The sequence below is a fragment of the Bos grunniens genome, chromosome 3 (genome assembly GCF_055505025.1).
Source record: "Bos grunniens cultivar Pamir isolate PY7600 chromosome 3, Bosgru_T2T1.0, whole genome shotgun sequence".
Lineage (NCBI taxonomy): Eukaryota > Metazoa > Chordata > Mammalia > Artiodactyla > Bovidae > Bos > Bos grunniens.
Window position 1 is genome coordinate 61,321,289 of NC_141167.1, and position 13,301 is coordinate 61,334,589.

At 38.2% G+C, this 13,301-nt stretch overlaps 1 protein-coding gene across 11 annotated transcripts in view; it reads right to left on the reverse strand.

The window, feature by feature from the left end:
* The window catches only part of TTLL7 (tubulin tyrosine ligase like 7), a 147,924-nt gene that overhangs the window by 85,775 nt on the left and 48,848 nt on the right, over window positions 1–13,301 (reverse strand). For 7 of the 11 annotated variants that reach the window (XR_015160339.1, XR_015160341.1, XR_015160343.1 and 4 more), the window contains exons 2-4: window positions 6,312–6,511; window positions 5,955–6,086; window positions 211–332 (exon numbers count right to left, since the gene is read on the reverse strand). Coding sequence is in view for 6 of the 11 variants with exons in the window: in XM_086390776.1 (XP_086246902.1) it covers window positions 211–332; window positions 5,955–6,086; window positions 6,312–6,336 (279 nt within the window). In the remaining 5 variants the exon portion in view is untranslated. Of the gene's footprint in view, window positions 1–210; window positions 333–5,954; window positions 6,087–6,311; window positions 6,512–8,489; window positions 8,617–13,301 lie in introns of all 11 variants that reach the window. The other 4 variants (XR_015160340.1, XR_015160344.1, XM_086390772.1 and 1 more) reach the window with 2 other exon arrangements.

A 13,301-nucleotide genomic window follows, 5' to 3' on the forward strand; every position in this document is an offset into this window, starting at 1 on the left:
TTCCAGGGAATCTTGCCAACATAGGGATTCAACCCACATCTCCTGTGTCTCCTGCATTACAGGCAGATTCTTTACCCACTGAGCCATGGGGGCCATCAGGGAGAAATGAATTAATATGTCAACATATTAAGAATCCTACCTAAAGAAAACTATAATGGAATTCATAGAATTTTCCTACTGACCAATAATTGGTCATGATTAATTTCCTACCTGGTAATTTTGCAGCTCCGCAATCTTCTCTTGCTGAACAGCAGAATCACACCATATAAGATTGCTTGTTTCATCCTCATCTGGCGTTTTCATAAATCCCATTTCATCTATTACTAAACGAACTGTAAGTAAACAGTTCAGTTAAACCAAAATTAAAATGCTTCTGAAACAGTCATTGCGAAAATCTTATATATGTATATTGTGTATATATATCAATTTTAGCTCACATTATTTTATCTGTAAAATTTCCTTTAGTTATAGAATAACCTTAATTTAGGTACAATGAATTATCTAAAGCTGGATTATACTCAACAGCAACAGAGAACTGCTTTTAGTTGGCACCCAAAATCCTTAGTTTCAATTTTCTGAGATATAACAGGTACACAATACTGTTAAAGAGCTTAATGATTATTCATAACTCAGTGAAAACACACACACAGCTGACACAACACCTCGACTCAGGAAAATGTACTTTTATGGCTTTTTCATGACCTTGGGCTAGGAACAAAAAGAAAGGATAAAAATAGTCCCTGATCATCAGACCCATCCTATACTTTCCACCTCCCTAATTCAAATTATTTTTAGCAGTAAAAACCAAGTCAGTTATACTGACACAGGATACAAAATAATAAAGCAGAATTATAGTAGAGATTTAGAAACTCTGGCCCTCACATCAGCTCCCGACCCTCTAATCCTAAACACAAAAAATATGTTGAGAGAAAATCTTGCTTTATAGATTCCATAATATTGGCTATAACAATTAACATATTGATATCTTTCTTCCAATGAATTTCAAATTTAGAATAAAGATCGGAAAATACTTAGGATAAATTTTGGGTTCCAGTAGAATTTGGAGTCTTAATATAATGGTGTAACTAGATAGGAGTGTTTCAACGCCTACTTTCCTTTTATTGCCCATAGATAGGAAGATATGGAGAAGGAAATGGCAACCCACTCCAGTGTTCTTGCCTGGAGAATCCCAGGGACAGGGGAGCCTGGTGGGCTGTTGTCTATGGGGTCGCACAGAGTCAGACACAACTGAAGCGACTTAGCAGTAGCAGCAGTAGGAAGATATAGTAAAAAGGGGTTAACTGTCTAAGTGTACTTGGCTCAAGTATAAAACTAATGACCAGACACCAGTTGGTCTCAAGTCCAAGGGACTCTTGATTTCTTTATGATAGTGGAGATAGAACAGGCTTTTTATGCAATAGTGCCTGGAACACAGGCATAATAATAGAAGAGGACAGTGACTGGAGACAAATGAGGTTAGGGAGAGGACTGTTGGGGTGAAGCTACTTTTTTCCATGAGCGCAGCTTGATAAGACTTGGGGTTGTTCTGAAGGCCCAGGTGACAGCATACAATACAAATTTGGGGAAACGGTTGTTCATCTCTCTGCCCCAGACTACCAAGCCGCATTGGCGTCCTGAGGCCCAGGAGCTTGTATGTCATCTAGAGCTCGTGGGGAGGGGGAGGACCGTAGTGACACAGCCTGGGAGAGTTCTTTTAACTGGCTCACAAGCAGAAAACAATGTCAAGGTCAGAACCACAGCTCAGAAGCAGACGTGGTCCCAAGTACATGCAAGTCATTGTCCTAGTCCTCTGAAATCACTAGGAAGACCTTGATGAGAGAAACGACACTGGTGGTAGTTACGGACAGAGGGAGTATCAGATCAGATCAGATCAGTCGCTCAGTCATGTCTGACTCTTTGCGACCCCATGAATCGCAGCACACCACGCCTCCCTGACCTTCACCAACTCCCGGAGTTCACTGAGACTCACATCCATCGAGTCAATGATGCCATCCAGCCATCTCATCCTCTGGCATCCCCTTCTCCTCTTGCCCCCAATCCCTCTCAGCATCAGAGTCTTTTCGAATAAGTCAACTCTTCGCATGAGGTGGCCAAAGTACTGGAGTATAATGAGCTACTAAAATGTGGATATTAATGTATACATGAGCTGGTGAGGATGGAACATTCAGGATACATAACAATGCTGGAAATAATCCATTCTTTCTCTAAATTCACAAAATCAAATTTGTAAGGTCAGTCTTATATAAATCTCTCCTACTATGAAATTCAAAGCTTGAAGAGCTAAAGAGTTGAACTTCAAAAAAATTATAATGTTGGGCATTAAACTGTCACTTTTTTTCAGCTAAGCTATCTACTCATATTTTTGTTTGAAATGAAATTTTAGAAATCAATTGGCATACTTTTAAGTATACCATCCTCCCTTGCATAGAAAAGAAATTCCTTTAACACTTCAGTTTCAAATACAAGGTTGTTAGCAGCCAAAGTCTAAATGCGTGCTTTTAAATGTTGGCCTTTTCAGAATGTAAAACAAAGTGAAAGTTGCTCAGTTATGTCTCACTCTTTGCAACCCCATGGACTATACAGTCCATGGAATTCTCCAGGCCAGAATACTGGAGTGGGTAGCCTTTCCCTTCTCCAGGGGATCTTCTCAACCCAGAGACTAAACTCAGGTCTCCCACACTGCAGGCGGATTCTTTACCAGCTGAGTCTTTTAGGAGTTCTCTTAAAAAAGGAAGTGAAATAATTGCCTCAATATATAATTTCTACCAAACCAAATTCCTTTATTGGTAAAAGAGAGATAACCACACCAACCATTTTTCTCACATTTCCCTTTGCATAATTAAGTACTCCCTTCTACAATCTGTCTTGTCCCCATTTACTAAAAATTGCCAAATATATGTTTCTCACAAATTTGGCCTACTTTTTTTTTTTTTTGCCTTCACCCATAGAGCTTTCAGAAGCTGTTCAGGAGTTTTAAAATTAGGAATCCACGTAACAACTCTCTGAATTTTAGATACAGAGGGTACTTTAATGTTATTCAATTTAAACTTTGATTCATATTTTATTTAGGCAGTATGATATAGTAAAAAGAACACTAAATTTGGAAGCAAATTAATTCAGGTTCAAGTTCTACTTTTGCCATCTGTGCAACCTGGAGGAAGTTGCTCTTACTGAGCTTTTATTTATTCAACTGTGCCTAAGGGGTGTTTTAAAAAGTAATAAAGTTTCATCATATATTAATTACAGGATTACTGTGACAGTGTAGTTCACCATTCCACAATGTGTCTCCATGAGAAATTATGGGAGAAATTTTTCTCAAGACTTAGCAATAGGAAAATTGCATTTCCCTTGAATAACCAGTATGGTTTTATCTTCTGACCACTGTGCATTCTATAGCTGATTATTTGCAATTATTAGCTTTGCTTGCTAGGCAGCTCAGAGTCAAATCCATATACATCTCTAACTATAGAGGATTTCATGGAATGTAGATTACATTCTGATCAACCACAAGCTTCATCCAATTTTATTATTTTTATTTTTCCTTATTTATTTTCTCACGGCTCTTAGCCACTTTAAATTCACTATTAGAGCAAGTAAAGTCAGAGGAAGTGGCAACAAGGGAGTAACACAGCTATTTCACCAGGTTATTTGGAAGATTAAATGAGGTAATTCATGTGAAAATATTTGGCCCATGGTTATAAAAGCATTAATAGTAAAACTGCTGCTGCTGCTAAGTCACTTCAGTCGTGTCCGACTCTGTGCGACCCCATAGACGGCAGCCCATCAGGCTCCCCTGTCCCTGGGATTCTCCAGGCAAGAATACTGGAGTGGGTTGCCATTTCCTTCTCCAATGCATGAAAGTGAAAAGTGAAAGTGAAGTCTCGCTCCTGTGGTTAGGAGAGGTAAACGGTATGTGTCCACAAGGGCAGGAGACCTTCTTGGACTTGGAACCCAAGTGTAGATCCTCACTGAGGCCATCAGGGGAGCAAGGCTTCTGCAGCCCATGGATTTACCTTCTCCATATAAAAAAAAAAAAAAAAAAAAAGAAAGTGAAGTCTCTCAGTCGTGTCCAATTCTTTGCAACCCCATGGACTGCAGCCTACCAGGCTCCTCCACCCATGGGATTTTCCAGGAAAGAGTACTGGAGTGGGGTGCCATTTCCTTTCCAAATAGTAAAACTAATAGTGGTTAAAGTATTCTACATGAGGAAACAGGCAACATCAGGGAGAAAACACAAATGTCCTGACTATGGCTTCATCATCTTTCATTACATAATCCAACCTGTCAAATGAGCAGTAGTTAAATTACAAGAAGTAATCTGTTGCACATCACTAGGTTAAATAAGGGAAAGCAAGGTAGCATTATCTCCTGGACACATGGCCTATTGTCTCTTTCCCTCCCCTATACCTGGCTCTGTTTTCTCCCAGAAGTCTCTGGTCCAAGTATCCAAGTCTGACCAAGAAGGGATTTTGCTAAACACAACTGAGCAGGCTCAGCACAGAGGTCTGGAATCAGTATGAAGAAGGCTAATGCAACTTCAGTCCTTGGGAGTGACAGGGAACTACATCTAAAAACACTCTCCTCTAGATCAAGTTCCTTATAAATCCCACCACAATCTTAAAAGCAAACAAGATGGTAAGTTAACACCACTCCATCTATCACTTTGACAATGGTTACTCTTATTTTTTCAAGCTAGAAAATACCCTGCAAATAACTCACATTTCACTCTCCCACATTAACTTGATTTGAAGTTTTTCCTGTGAGGAATAGAGTATTAGGGGACCTCAATTCCTATGAAATATTCCACTGATTGCTGATGAACTTTGGTGAAATACTGTAAGTGGAAATGTGACTCTCAAAGATTAACAAGGGTAAGAATAATTAATATCATTGAGATTCATATGGTTTTCCTCAACTCTTTTAATGCAAAATTATTTGTTTAAAAAAGGAAGATTATTTGAGTACTTGTAGTAATGATGAGTTTCTCAATGCAATGCTGGGCAAGAATATCTTAATTTAAAGCAATTAATTCTTACCTATTCTCTCCAGTGCAAATACTGCTTACATGTAAAAACAATAAACTACACTACGCTACGCTAAGTCACTTCAGTCGTGTCTGACTCTGTGTGACCCCATAGACAGTAGCCTACTAGGCTCCCCCGTCCCTGGGATTCTCCAGGCAAGAACACTGGAGTGGGTTGCCATTTCCTTCTCCAATGCATGAAAGTGAAAAGTGAAAGTGAAGTCGCTCAGTTGTATCCAACTCTTAGCAACCCCATGGCCTGCAGCCTACCAGGCTCCTCCGTCCATGGGATTTTCCAGGCAAGAGTACTAGAGTGGGGTGCCATTGCCTTCTCCGAAAATAAATAAATAAATAAATAAACTATATAAATAAAAAGAAACAGTATCATCCAAATTATTTTTAAAGCATAGAGAGAAATATGTTGTTACACTATTTTTAAGTCAGTTTCTCATTGTTTAACATGAATCTCAAATTCTGCCGTTTTCAGTGTACATGTAATATTTTTAATCTGTTTTTAAAATTATTTACAAAATAATGAATGTTAAAAATAATTTTAGTCCCAAGTGAAAAATTCATTAGACTCATATAATTGTCCTAACTAATCACGTCTGTATTTCAAGATTAAAGCTAGAACTACTGTGTTTTACTGCTCATATTACTTTATACTTGACTTAAAAACTAAGCATTAAAATCATATATATTTAATCCAATCTCATCAATAGCTAGAGCTTTTTAGCTTCATTGATGTTCTATTTGGTTATTGACATGTTAAATATCTCATAAAAAAATTCTATAGAAGGCATACAAAAATCCATTAATAGAAGAAAAATCTCTGAATTTTTACATTGTTTTTAACATCAAATAGCTTTCCCAACAATTATGAAAATCTCACTATTCTGAAGAGACCTACCAATTTCAAACTTTGTCCCAGCAACATTTGCTGTAATGGTTCCCTTCTTTTTCTTCTTTCTGACTTTCCTTTTCATCGTGCTTTGATAAGGCAATTCTGTATTCAGATCCAGGGGAGTGGGTCCCTGAATAACTTTAAAAGAAATGTAAACCAACCAAATGTCATTGAAATAATAAGGACTCCACACCAAAGAACACAAATGCCCCTGCCCTCCCGCCCACCACGACAAGGTAAAAGTATAAATTCTTATTCTTTAAGGGTCCCCAGTTGATTTTTAATTCTTGGAAAGATTACCAGTGATGATCTATAAAATGTAGATCTATATAGTAGGTCCACATGTTAAATCAAGCTGCTTACCTCTTTCCTGAGGCAGAGATGGCATTCTTGTCTGTGCCAATCAACGAGCAGAGTGTGTTGCTGTACAAGCTCTTAGGAAACCTGGAAGACCCACATTAGTCTAAGTAGGATACGGCTCCAAATCACTGCAAGTTCCTATCATACTATCTTGGTGGGATCCTCAGATTTCAGGATACTGAAATTATGGGATAAGAAGGTACCTGCAGGAATTTTAAAACACAGGTATGTAGAAAACAACTCTTATGATTTTTTTTCTTCAATATATGTCAATACTCTTCTTTTTAAAAGTCAAGTGAAAAAAAAAAAAAAAGTCAAGTGAAGATGAAAGTTAATGTAGTCAATAAACAAATACAGTTAATTTATTAAACCTTATGCATAAGCAACAGTCCTCTGTTTTTAGAAGAACACAGTCTAAAGGAAACATATTTACATACAGTAAATAACATGATTTACACAAAGAAGAAAAAAAATAATATTATTCACTACCATTTATTGAACACTTTCTATTTCAGGCCACTTATACCACTTAATCTCTCAACAAAACTATAAGGTAGAAGCTTTTATCTCTAACAGGTAAATACGTTGAGCTCAGAAAGGACAAATCTTTACAAAGAAAGTAAGGGACAAAGTGGAGATTAAAATAGTATCTCTCTGATATCAGGACCCCATACAACCTTCAACTCAATGCCTGGAAGCCCAGCTGCAGCTCCCCTTTTAGTATGAAATGGTGAAATAAGTGCCAGGTTAGAGGCCACATGCTGACAGAATGGAGATGAAAAAAATTCCCTTTTAAGGTGTGTGTCAGGGGAGGGAGTGGCTACATAAAACAGATCACATTTGAGTTATGCCTTTAAATACGAGAACAATTTTGAAAAGTAGAAAATGGGAGGAGTCATCACCAAAATGATCTTATTTGGGCACACAGAGGAACACAATAAAACATTTTGCAATGAATGAACTAATTTGATCTGGCCATGCCTCAATATGGCCTGTATTACATTTCACTTTTATTTTCATTATGTATGTATGAACCTAGGGGTTGCACCCTGACTATACTATACTATATTATCAGCTTTCTAATTTCTCCCATCATACACCAAGAATCTTGAATGTAAAATGTCTCCAAATATAATGAAAATTTATTAAACCTATCATAATAAACAAAGGTATGATATCAACACCTTTATCAAGAGATTATCAGGTTTATGAGAAATTCAGAAGTATTTGAAAATTCAGCTACATAAAATGTGACTCTTATAATTCACTCCCAACAGTCATTAAAAACAAGACTAATTATTAAAGAAAATTTAGAAGTTAGTTTGTTTTTAGGAATCATTTTCACTACAATAATTCTCTAGAATAATTCAAAATCAAAACTAGGGAAATATGATCTATTACAGAAACTGTGGGCAGGTACTATGTTAAGAATCTAAACTATTTTACCTCAGTAACAAACTTGGAACTTGGGTCTCATCTCCCCCAGTATTCCAGATACAGAAATTAAGGCTAAACAAGTTAACTAAATCAAGGTAAAACATCTTATAAAAAGAAAACCTAGGTTTTGAACCTAATTCTGTCTGATTATTCTGTTCATTGAGCCCCACTATTTTCAGGCAGCATGCTAATATACTATCTAGATGTACAAGAAGCTTGTGACCCTACTGCAGTCCATACTGCAAGATACGGGAGTATTCTGGGAATTCATGATACTTCAAACAGTGAAATCACAGTAAACATCCCTAACCAGATAATAGATCCCTATTCCAAGCTGGAAATAGACTGGATCATTTTTCAGAATAAAAGAAAGGAGTAGTCTGAAGTTCAGTTGATTTCTTTCTGGAACTTCTGATACCTGGAACTTCTGATACCTAGGTAACTATTTGAGTTTACAGGTCCTTATCCAGCACCTTGTTATTGGAGTAAACAAAGATCCTCTTATAGTAACAGAGTGCTTATTACATTGAAAGTAGGTGACAAAGTCAACAAGAGTTCAAGAACAATATTTGCCTAACTATACTAACAATAAATCAATAATTGTTGTACACTGTAAAAGCAAATTTATTCATTTCTGACTTAAATAATGAGGCTCATAACTTCGATCTATATAGGGCTCAAAACAAGAACTGAGATTCCCAGGTGGCACTAGTGGTAAAAAAACCAAAAAACAAAAGACCCCACCTGCCAATGCAGGAAACAAGAGATGTGGGTTCAATCTCTGTGTCGGAAAGATTCGCTGAAGGAGGGCACGGCAAACAACTCCAGTATTCTTGGGCTTCCCTGGTGGCTCAGACGGTAAAGAATCCACCTGCAATGCGGGAGACCAGAGTTCGATCCCTGGATTGGAAAAATCCCCTGGAGGAGGGCATGGCAATCCACTCCAATATTCTTGCCTGGAGAATCCCCATAGACAGAGGAGCCTGGTGGGCTACAGTCCACGGGGTCTCAAAGAGTTGGACAAGACTGAGCGACTAAGCACAGCACACAAAACAAGAACTACTATTCCTTCCCCCAACCACACAAGAATTAAAGGCCTTAAAATTATTCTCTCCATAGATAACGCTTAATTCCATTTATGGTTTGGTGAATAACAAGAAAAGTGCTCTAACGAATTCCAGGACTTCATTCTGTCATTCAATTCTAACCATTTCACTTCATTCTAAACAAGAGATGTGAGATGACAGATTGATCACATCACTCAGACAATCCCATGGCTACCTACTTTCCAAAAGGAGAAGCATGTTTCAGTTACCTCTGAAATAACCCAACAGTTGCTGAAGTTTGGCTACAAAGTAAAATCACCTGGGGCCTTTTGAAAATCCTGGTATCCTGGCCACACCCTAGACCCAGGTGAGGCTTAAGCAGCAGCATTTGTTGTTGTTCAGTCCCAGACCCCAAGGACTGCAGCATGCAAGGCTTCCCTGTCCATCACCAACTCCTGGAGCTTGCTCAAACTCTTGTCCATTGAGTCAGTGATACCATCCAACTATCTCATCCTCTGTCATCCCTTTCTCCTCCTGCCTTAAATCTTTCCCAGCATCAGGGTCTTTTCCAATGAGTCAGTTCTTCATATCAGGTGGCCAAAGTATTGGAGCTTCAGCTTCAGCATCAGACCTTCCAATGAATAATAAGGGTTGATTTCCTTTAGAATTGACTGGTTTGATCTCCTTGCAGTCCAAGGGACTCTCAACAGTATTCTCCAGCACCACAGTTCAAAAGCATCAGTTCTTCAGGGTCCAACTCTCACACCTGTACCTGACTACTGGGAAAACCATAGCTTTGATTAGACAGAGCTTTGTTGGCAAAGTAACGTCTATGCTTTTTAATATGCCATCTAGGTTTGTCATAGCTTTTCTTCCAAGAAACAAACGTCTTTTAATTTCATGGCTGCATTCACCATCTGCACTGATTTTGGAGCCCAAGGAAATAAAGTCTATCACTGTTTCCATTGTTTCCCCATCTATTTGCCATGAAGTGATGGGACCAGATGCCATGATCTTAGTTTTCTGCATATTGAGTTTTAAGCCAGCTTTTTCACTCTCCTCCTTCACCTTCATCAAGAGGTTCTTTAGTTCCTCTTCACTCTCTGCCATAATGGTGCTATCATCTGCATATCTGAGGTTACTGTTATTTCTCCTGGCAGTCTTGATTTCAGCTTGTGCTTCATTCAGCCTGACTTTTCACATGATGTAGTCCGCACGTAAAGTTAAATAAACAGGGTGACAATATACAGCCTTGATGCACTCCTTTCCCAGTTTGGAACCAGTCCATTGTACCATGTCTGGTTCATGCTGTTGCTTCTTTACCTGCATACAGGTTTCGGGCAGGCAGGTGGTCTGGTATTCTTATCTCTTTAAGAATTTTCCAGTTTGTTGTGATACACACAGTCAAAGGCCTTAGCATAGTCAGTGAAGCAGAAGTAGATGTTTCTCTGGAATTTTCTTGCTTTTTCTATGATACAATGGATGTTGGCAATTTTTAAAACTCTGTAAGTGAGTCTGGTGTGTAGCTAAGGCTGACAACCTCTGCTGTAAGCACACAACTGCACTAAAGCAAATAGTAGTTAATTAAAACATGAAAGTGAAAGTGTTAGTTGCTCAGTTAGTCACTCAGCCTTGTCTGACTCTGTGACCCCACAGACTATAGCTGACCAGGCTCCTCTGTCCACGGAATTCTCTGTGCAAGAATACTCGAGTGGGTAGCCATTCCCTTCTCCAGTGGATCTTCCTAACCTAGGATCAAACCTGGGTCTCCTGCCTTGCAGGCAGATTCTTTACTGTCTGAGCCAGGAGGGAAGCCCCAATTACAAGGTAAACATATATAGTTTTAAGAAAAATGTCAAACAAAGACAAAAACATTTATAACTGTATGAAAAGGTCAAATAGGTAAAAGTCGTCTATAAAAATCCTCATATCTAGTTCAAATAAACAAGTTAGGAGAAAAAAGAATTAGGAGATCAGCAGAAATTGATTTCTAACACAATTTTATTTTGCAAGTAAAGAAGCCATTTCCAAGAGAAATCAAGTTACCAAAATTTCAAGGAAATAGTAACTTTAAATGTAGAACACCTAGTGCTACCATGCAAAACAAAACTGCGTTAACACTGGAACACAAAGATGCTGATACACCGTGACAGTACCCTTTCTGCACAATGCTTCCCACATTTCTACCCATCACTTAAAATCCACATTAATTTCTGCTTTTTCCTTAAAGTTTCTTCCGCTCGTGGCTGAAGAAATTCATTTCTCCCTCTTCTGGTCTATCAGAGACCATTCGCATCCCTGTCATAGCATCAATCACAAACCAAGAAACAGCTCCATGAAAACGGTGGTTCTCTTCTATCCTGTTCATTCCTCCACTCCCAGGCCCTGAAATAGTGCCTAACATAGTGCTCAATAAGAGCTTGTTCCTGAATTTAAAGAAAATAATCAATTAACTAATGACACCTGGGAATAAGATGAGGTGGTTATGGAGCTCCAAGAAGCAATATGTATAACTTTTATATTTTTAAGCGAAAAAAGCAAAGTACATAAAAGTTCACATTTCTGTAAAATGATGGATGTGTGCATAGAGCAGTGGTGGCCTTTTGTATTAATATCTAGGGGCAGAGCCAAGGAAGTCTTCCATGTATACCCTTTAGTACCCAAAGCATGTATCACCTATTCAAAAAGTTAAATACATGTGATAAAAGTTTGTGTCAACATTATCATGTTGAGAATAAAAATATTCAAATTTTATATTTCAGTTAGATGAAAGAATACGGTAGAAAGAGCTCTGAGCAAGAAGTCAGTTAGAATTCTTACCTTTACCCTGCCATTTACCAGACAGATGACTTACTTTCTTAATAAGGAGAAGGAAAGAACTGATTCTTTCCAGCCCTAAAGTCTAAAATGTCAACCAGTTGAGGATGCTGTTTTGTATGACTACATGATGAAGACATGTAGAAAACAGGTGAACTGTGACCATCCCCAGTAATCCCCCCAGTCTATGCCCTGGAGATGCTATACATGGGCTTTTTGTACATATTTGTGAAATTTTAGCTTACCATAAATTACTAAAATAATCTAACAAAAAAGGTCAGTTGGAATCAAAATTAGAGCTGAATTGAAAATACATAAAATAATGTCAAGTAAAAATGTGATAAAAGGGCATTTCCTGGGGTCCAGTGGTTAGGACTAGGGGCTTTCACTACTGGTGCCAGGGTTGAATCCCTGCTCCAGAAACTAAGATCCCACAAGCCACACAGAGTGGCCCAAGGAAAAGGAAGAAAAGTTGTTTTTCTGGTAATGAGAAGAAGGAGAAGAGACTCAAACAAACCAGTACCTACTGTACACTAACCACTTTCACATACCTTTATGTGTAATATTTAGTCCATACAAAGAACTTTTGATTCTAATATTACATTTGGTAAAGTTTATATTCCATGGCAAGTAACTTGCTCAAAGTCACATCTTAACAGGTGACAATGAAGTGGTTTGTCTCTAAAGTCCATGTTCTTTCCCACTTTTTGTGCTACTTTCAAAACTCAAAATATGTCTTTAAACATATTAAGGACGTCTCAAAGAAGCTTAACTCTGTTTGACTGGAACTATTTTAAAAGCTAGGGAATGAGAGCCAGAGAATCAAACTGCGATTTAAAATGTGGTTGAGATCACAAAGTCCTAGCAGATTTAGTCTCTCTTTTTGGATACCCTAGGCAGCTGGTGGTACCCAGATCACCTTCCTGTTTCCCTTCATGAATGTATTGCAATTCAACCAATATTGTTATGGATCAGGTACTGTTCTCAGTAAATAAAATGGATTTAACAGTTTTCTTTCTTTGTGGTGTTTGCATTATACTTCAGGAGAGACAAATAACAACAGCAAACCTTAAATAAGTAAACTTGAGAAAATGCTAAGCTCTATGGAGGAAAAAAAACAGAGCTGGTAGTTAGGATTTCAAGAGTGTGGTAGAGGCAGGGCAGCGGGGAGGATGAAGTTTTGTAATTTTAAATATTGTACCCAGACAGGCCTTACTGGGGATGATTTACCAAGGAGGGCAATGACTTGTTATCACAAACGGAGTTGATAAAAATATCATGCATAAGTGCAGATACGGGCACGTAAGCATGGACGGATGTGAACATATATAATAAGGAGGAAATGAAGAAACTGACGACTTTCTGGATACTGAACAATCTTTAAGCCCTTCAAAGTGACTCCTCTTCCTAAACCTTAGTTTTCCTATGTCTTTATTCTCTACATTAATTTTTATATTACTATTTTCACACTGACCAGGGGTGGAACAAATATGTGTCACAATGCTTGTAACTGGTTTTACATACTTTTGAGAGTGAGATCTCAATCACTCCCTCCACCGTGTGTCCCCAGCTTGTACTGACATTAGATTGTGACACACTCCTCAGGACCCTCTCTGGTTCTCGGCTCCTAGTATCACAGTTTTGTGAATCTAGCTCAGTCCTAACCCCACTTCCATAATTTGAGTTCTCAAAA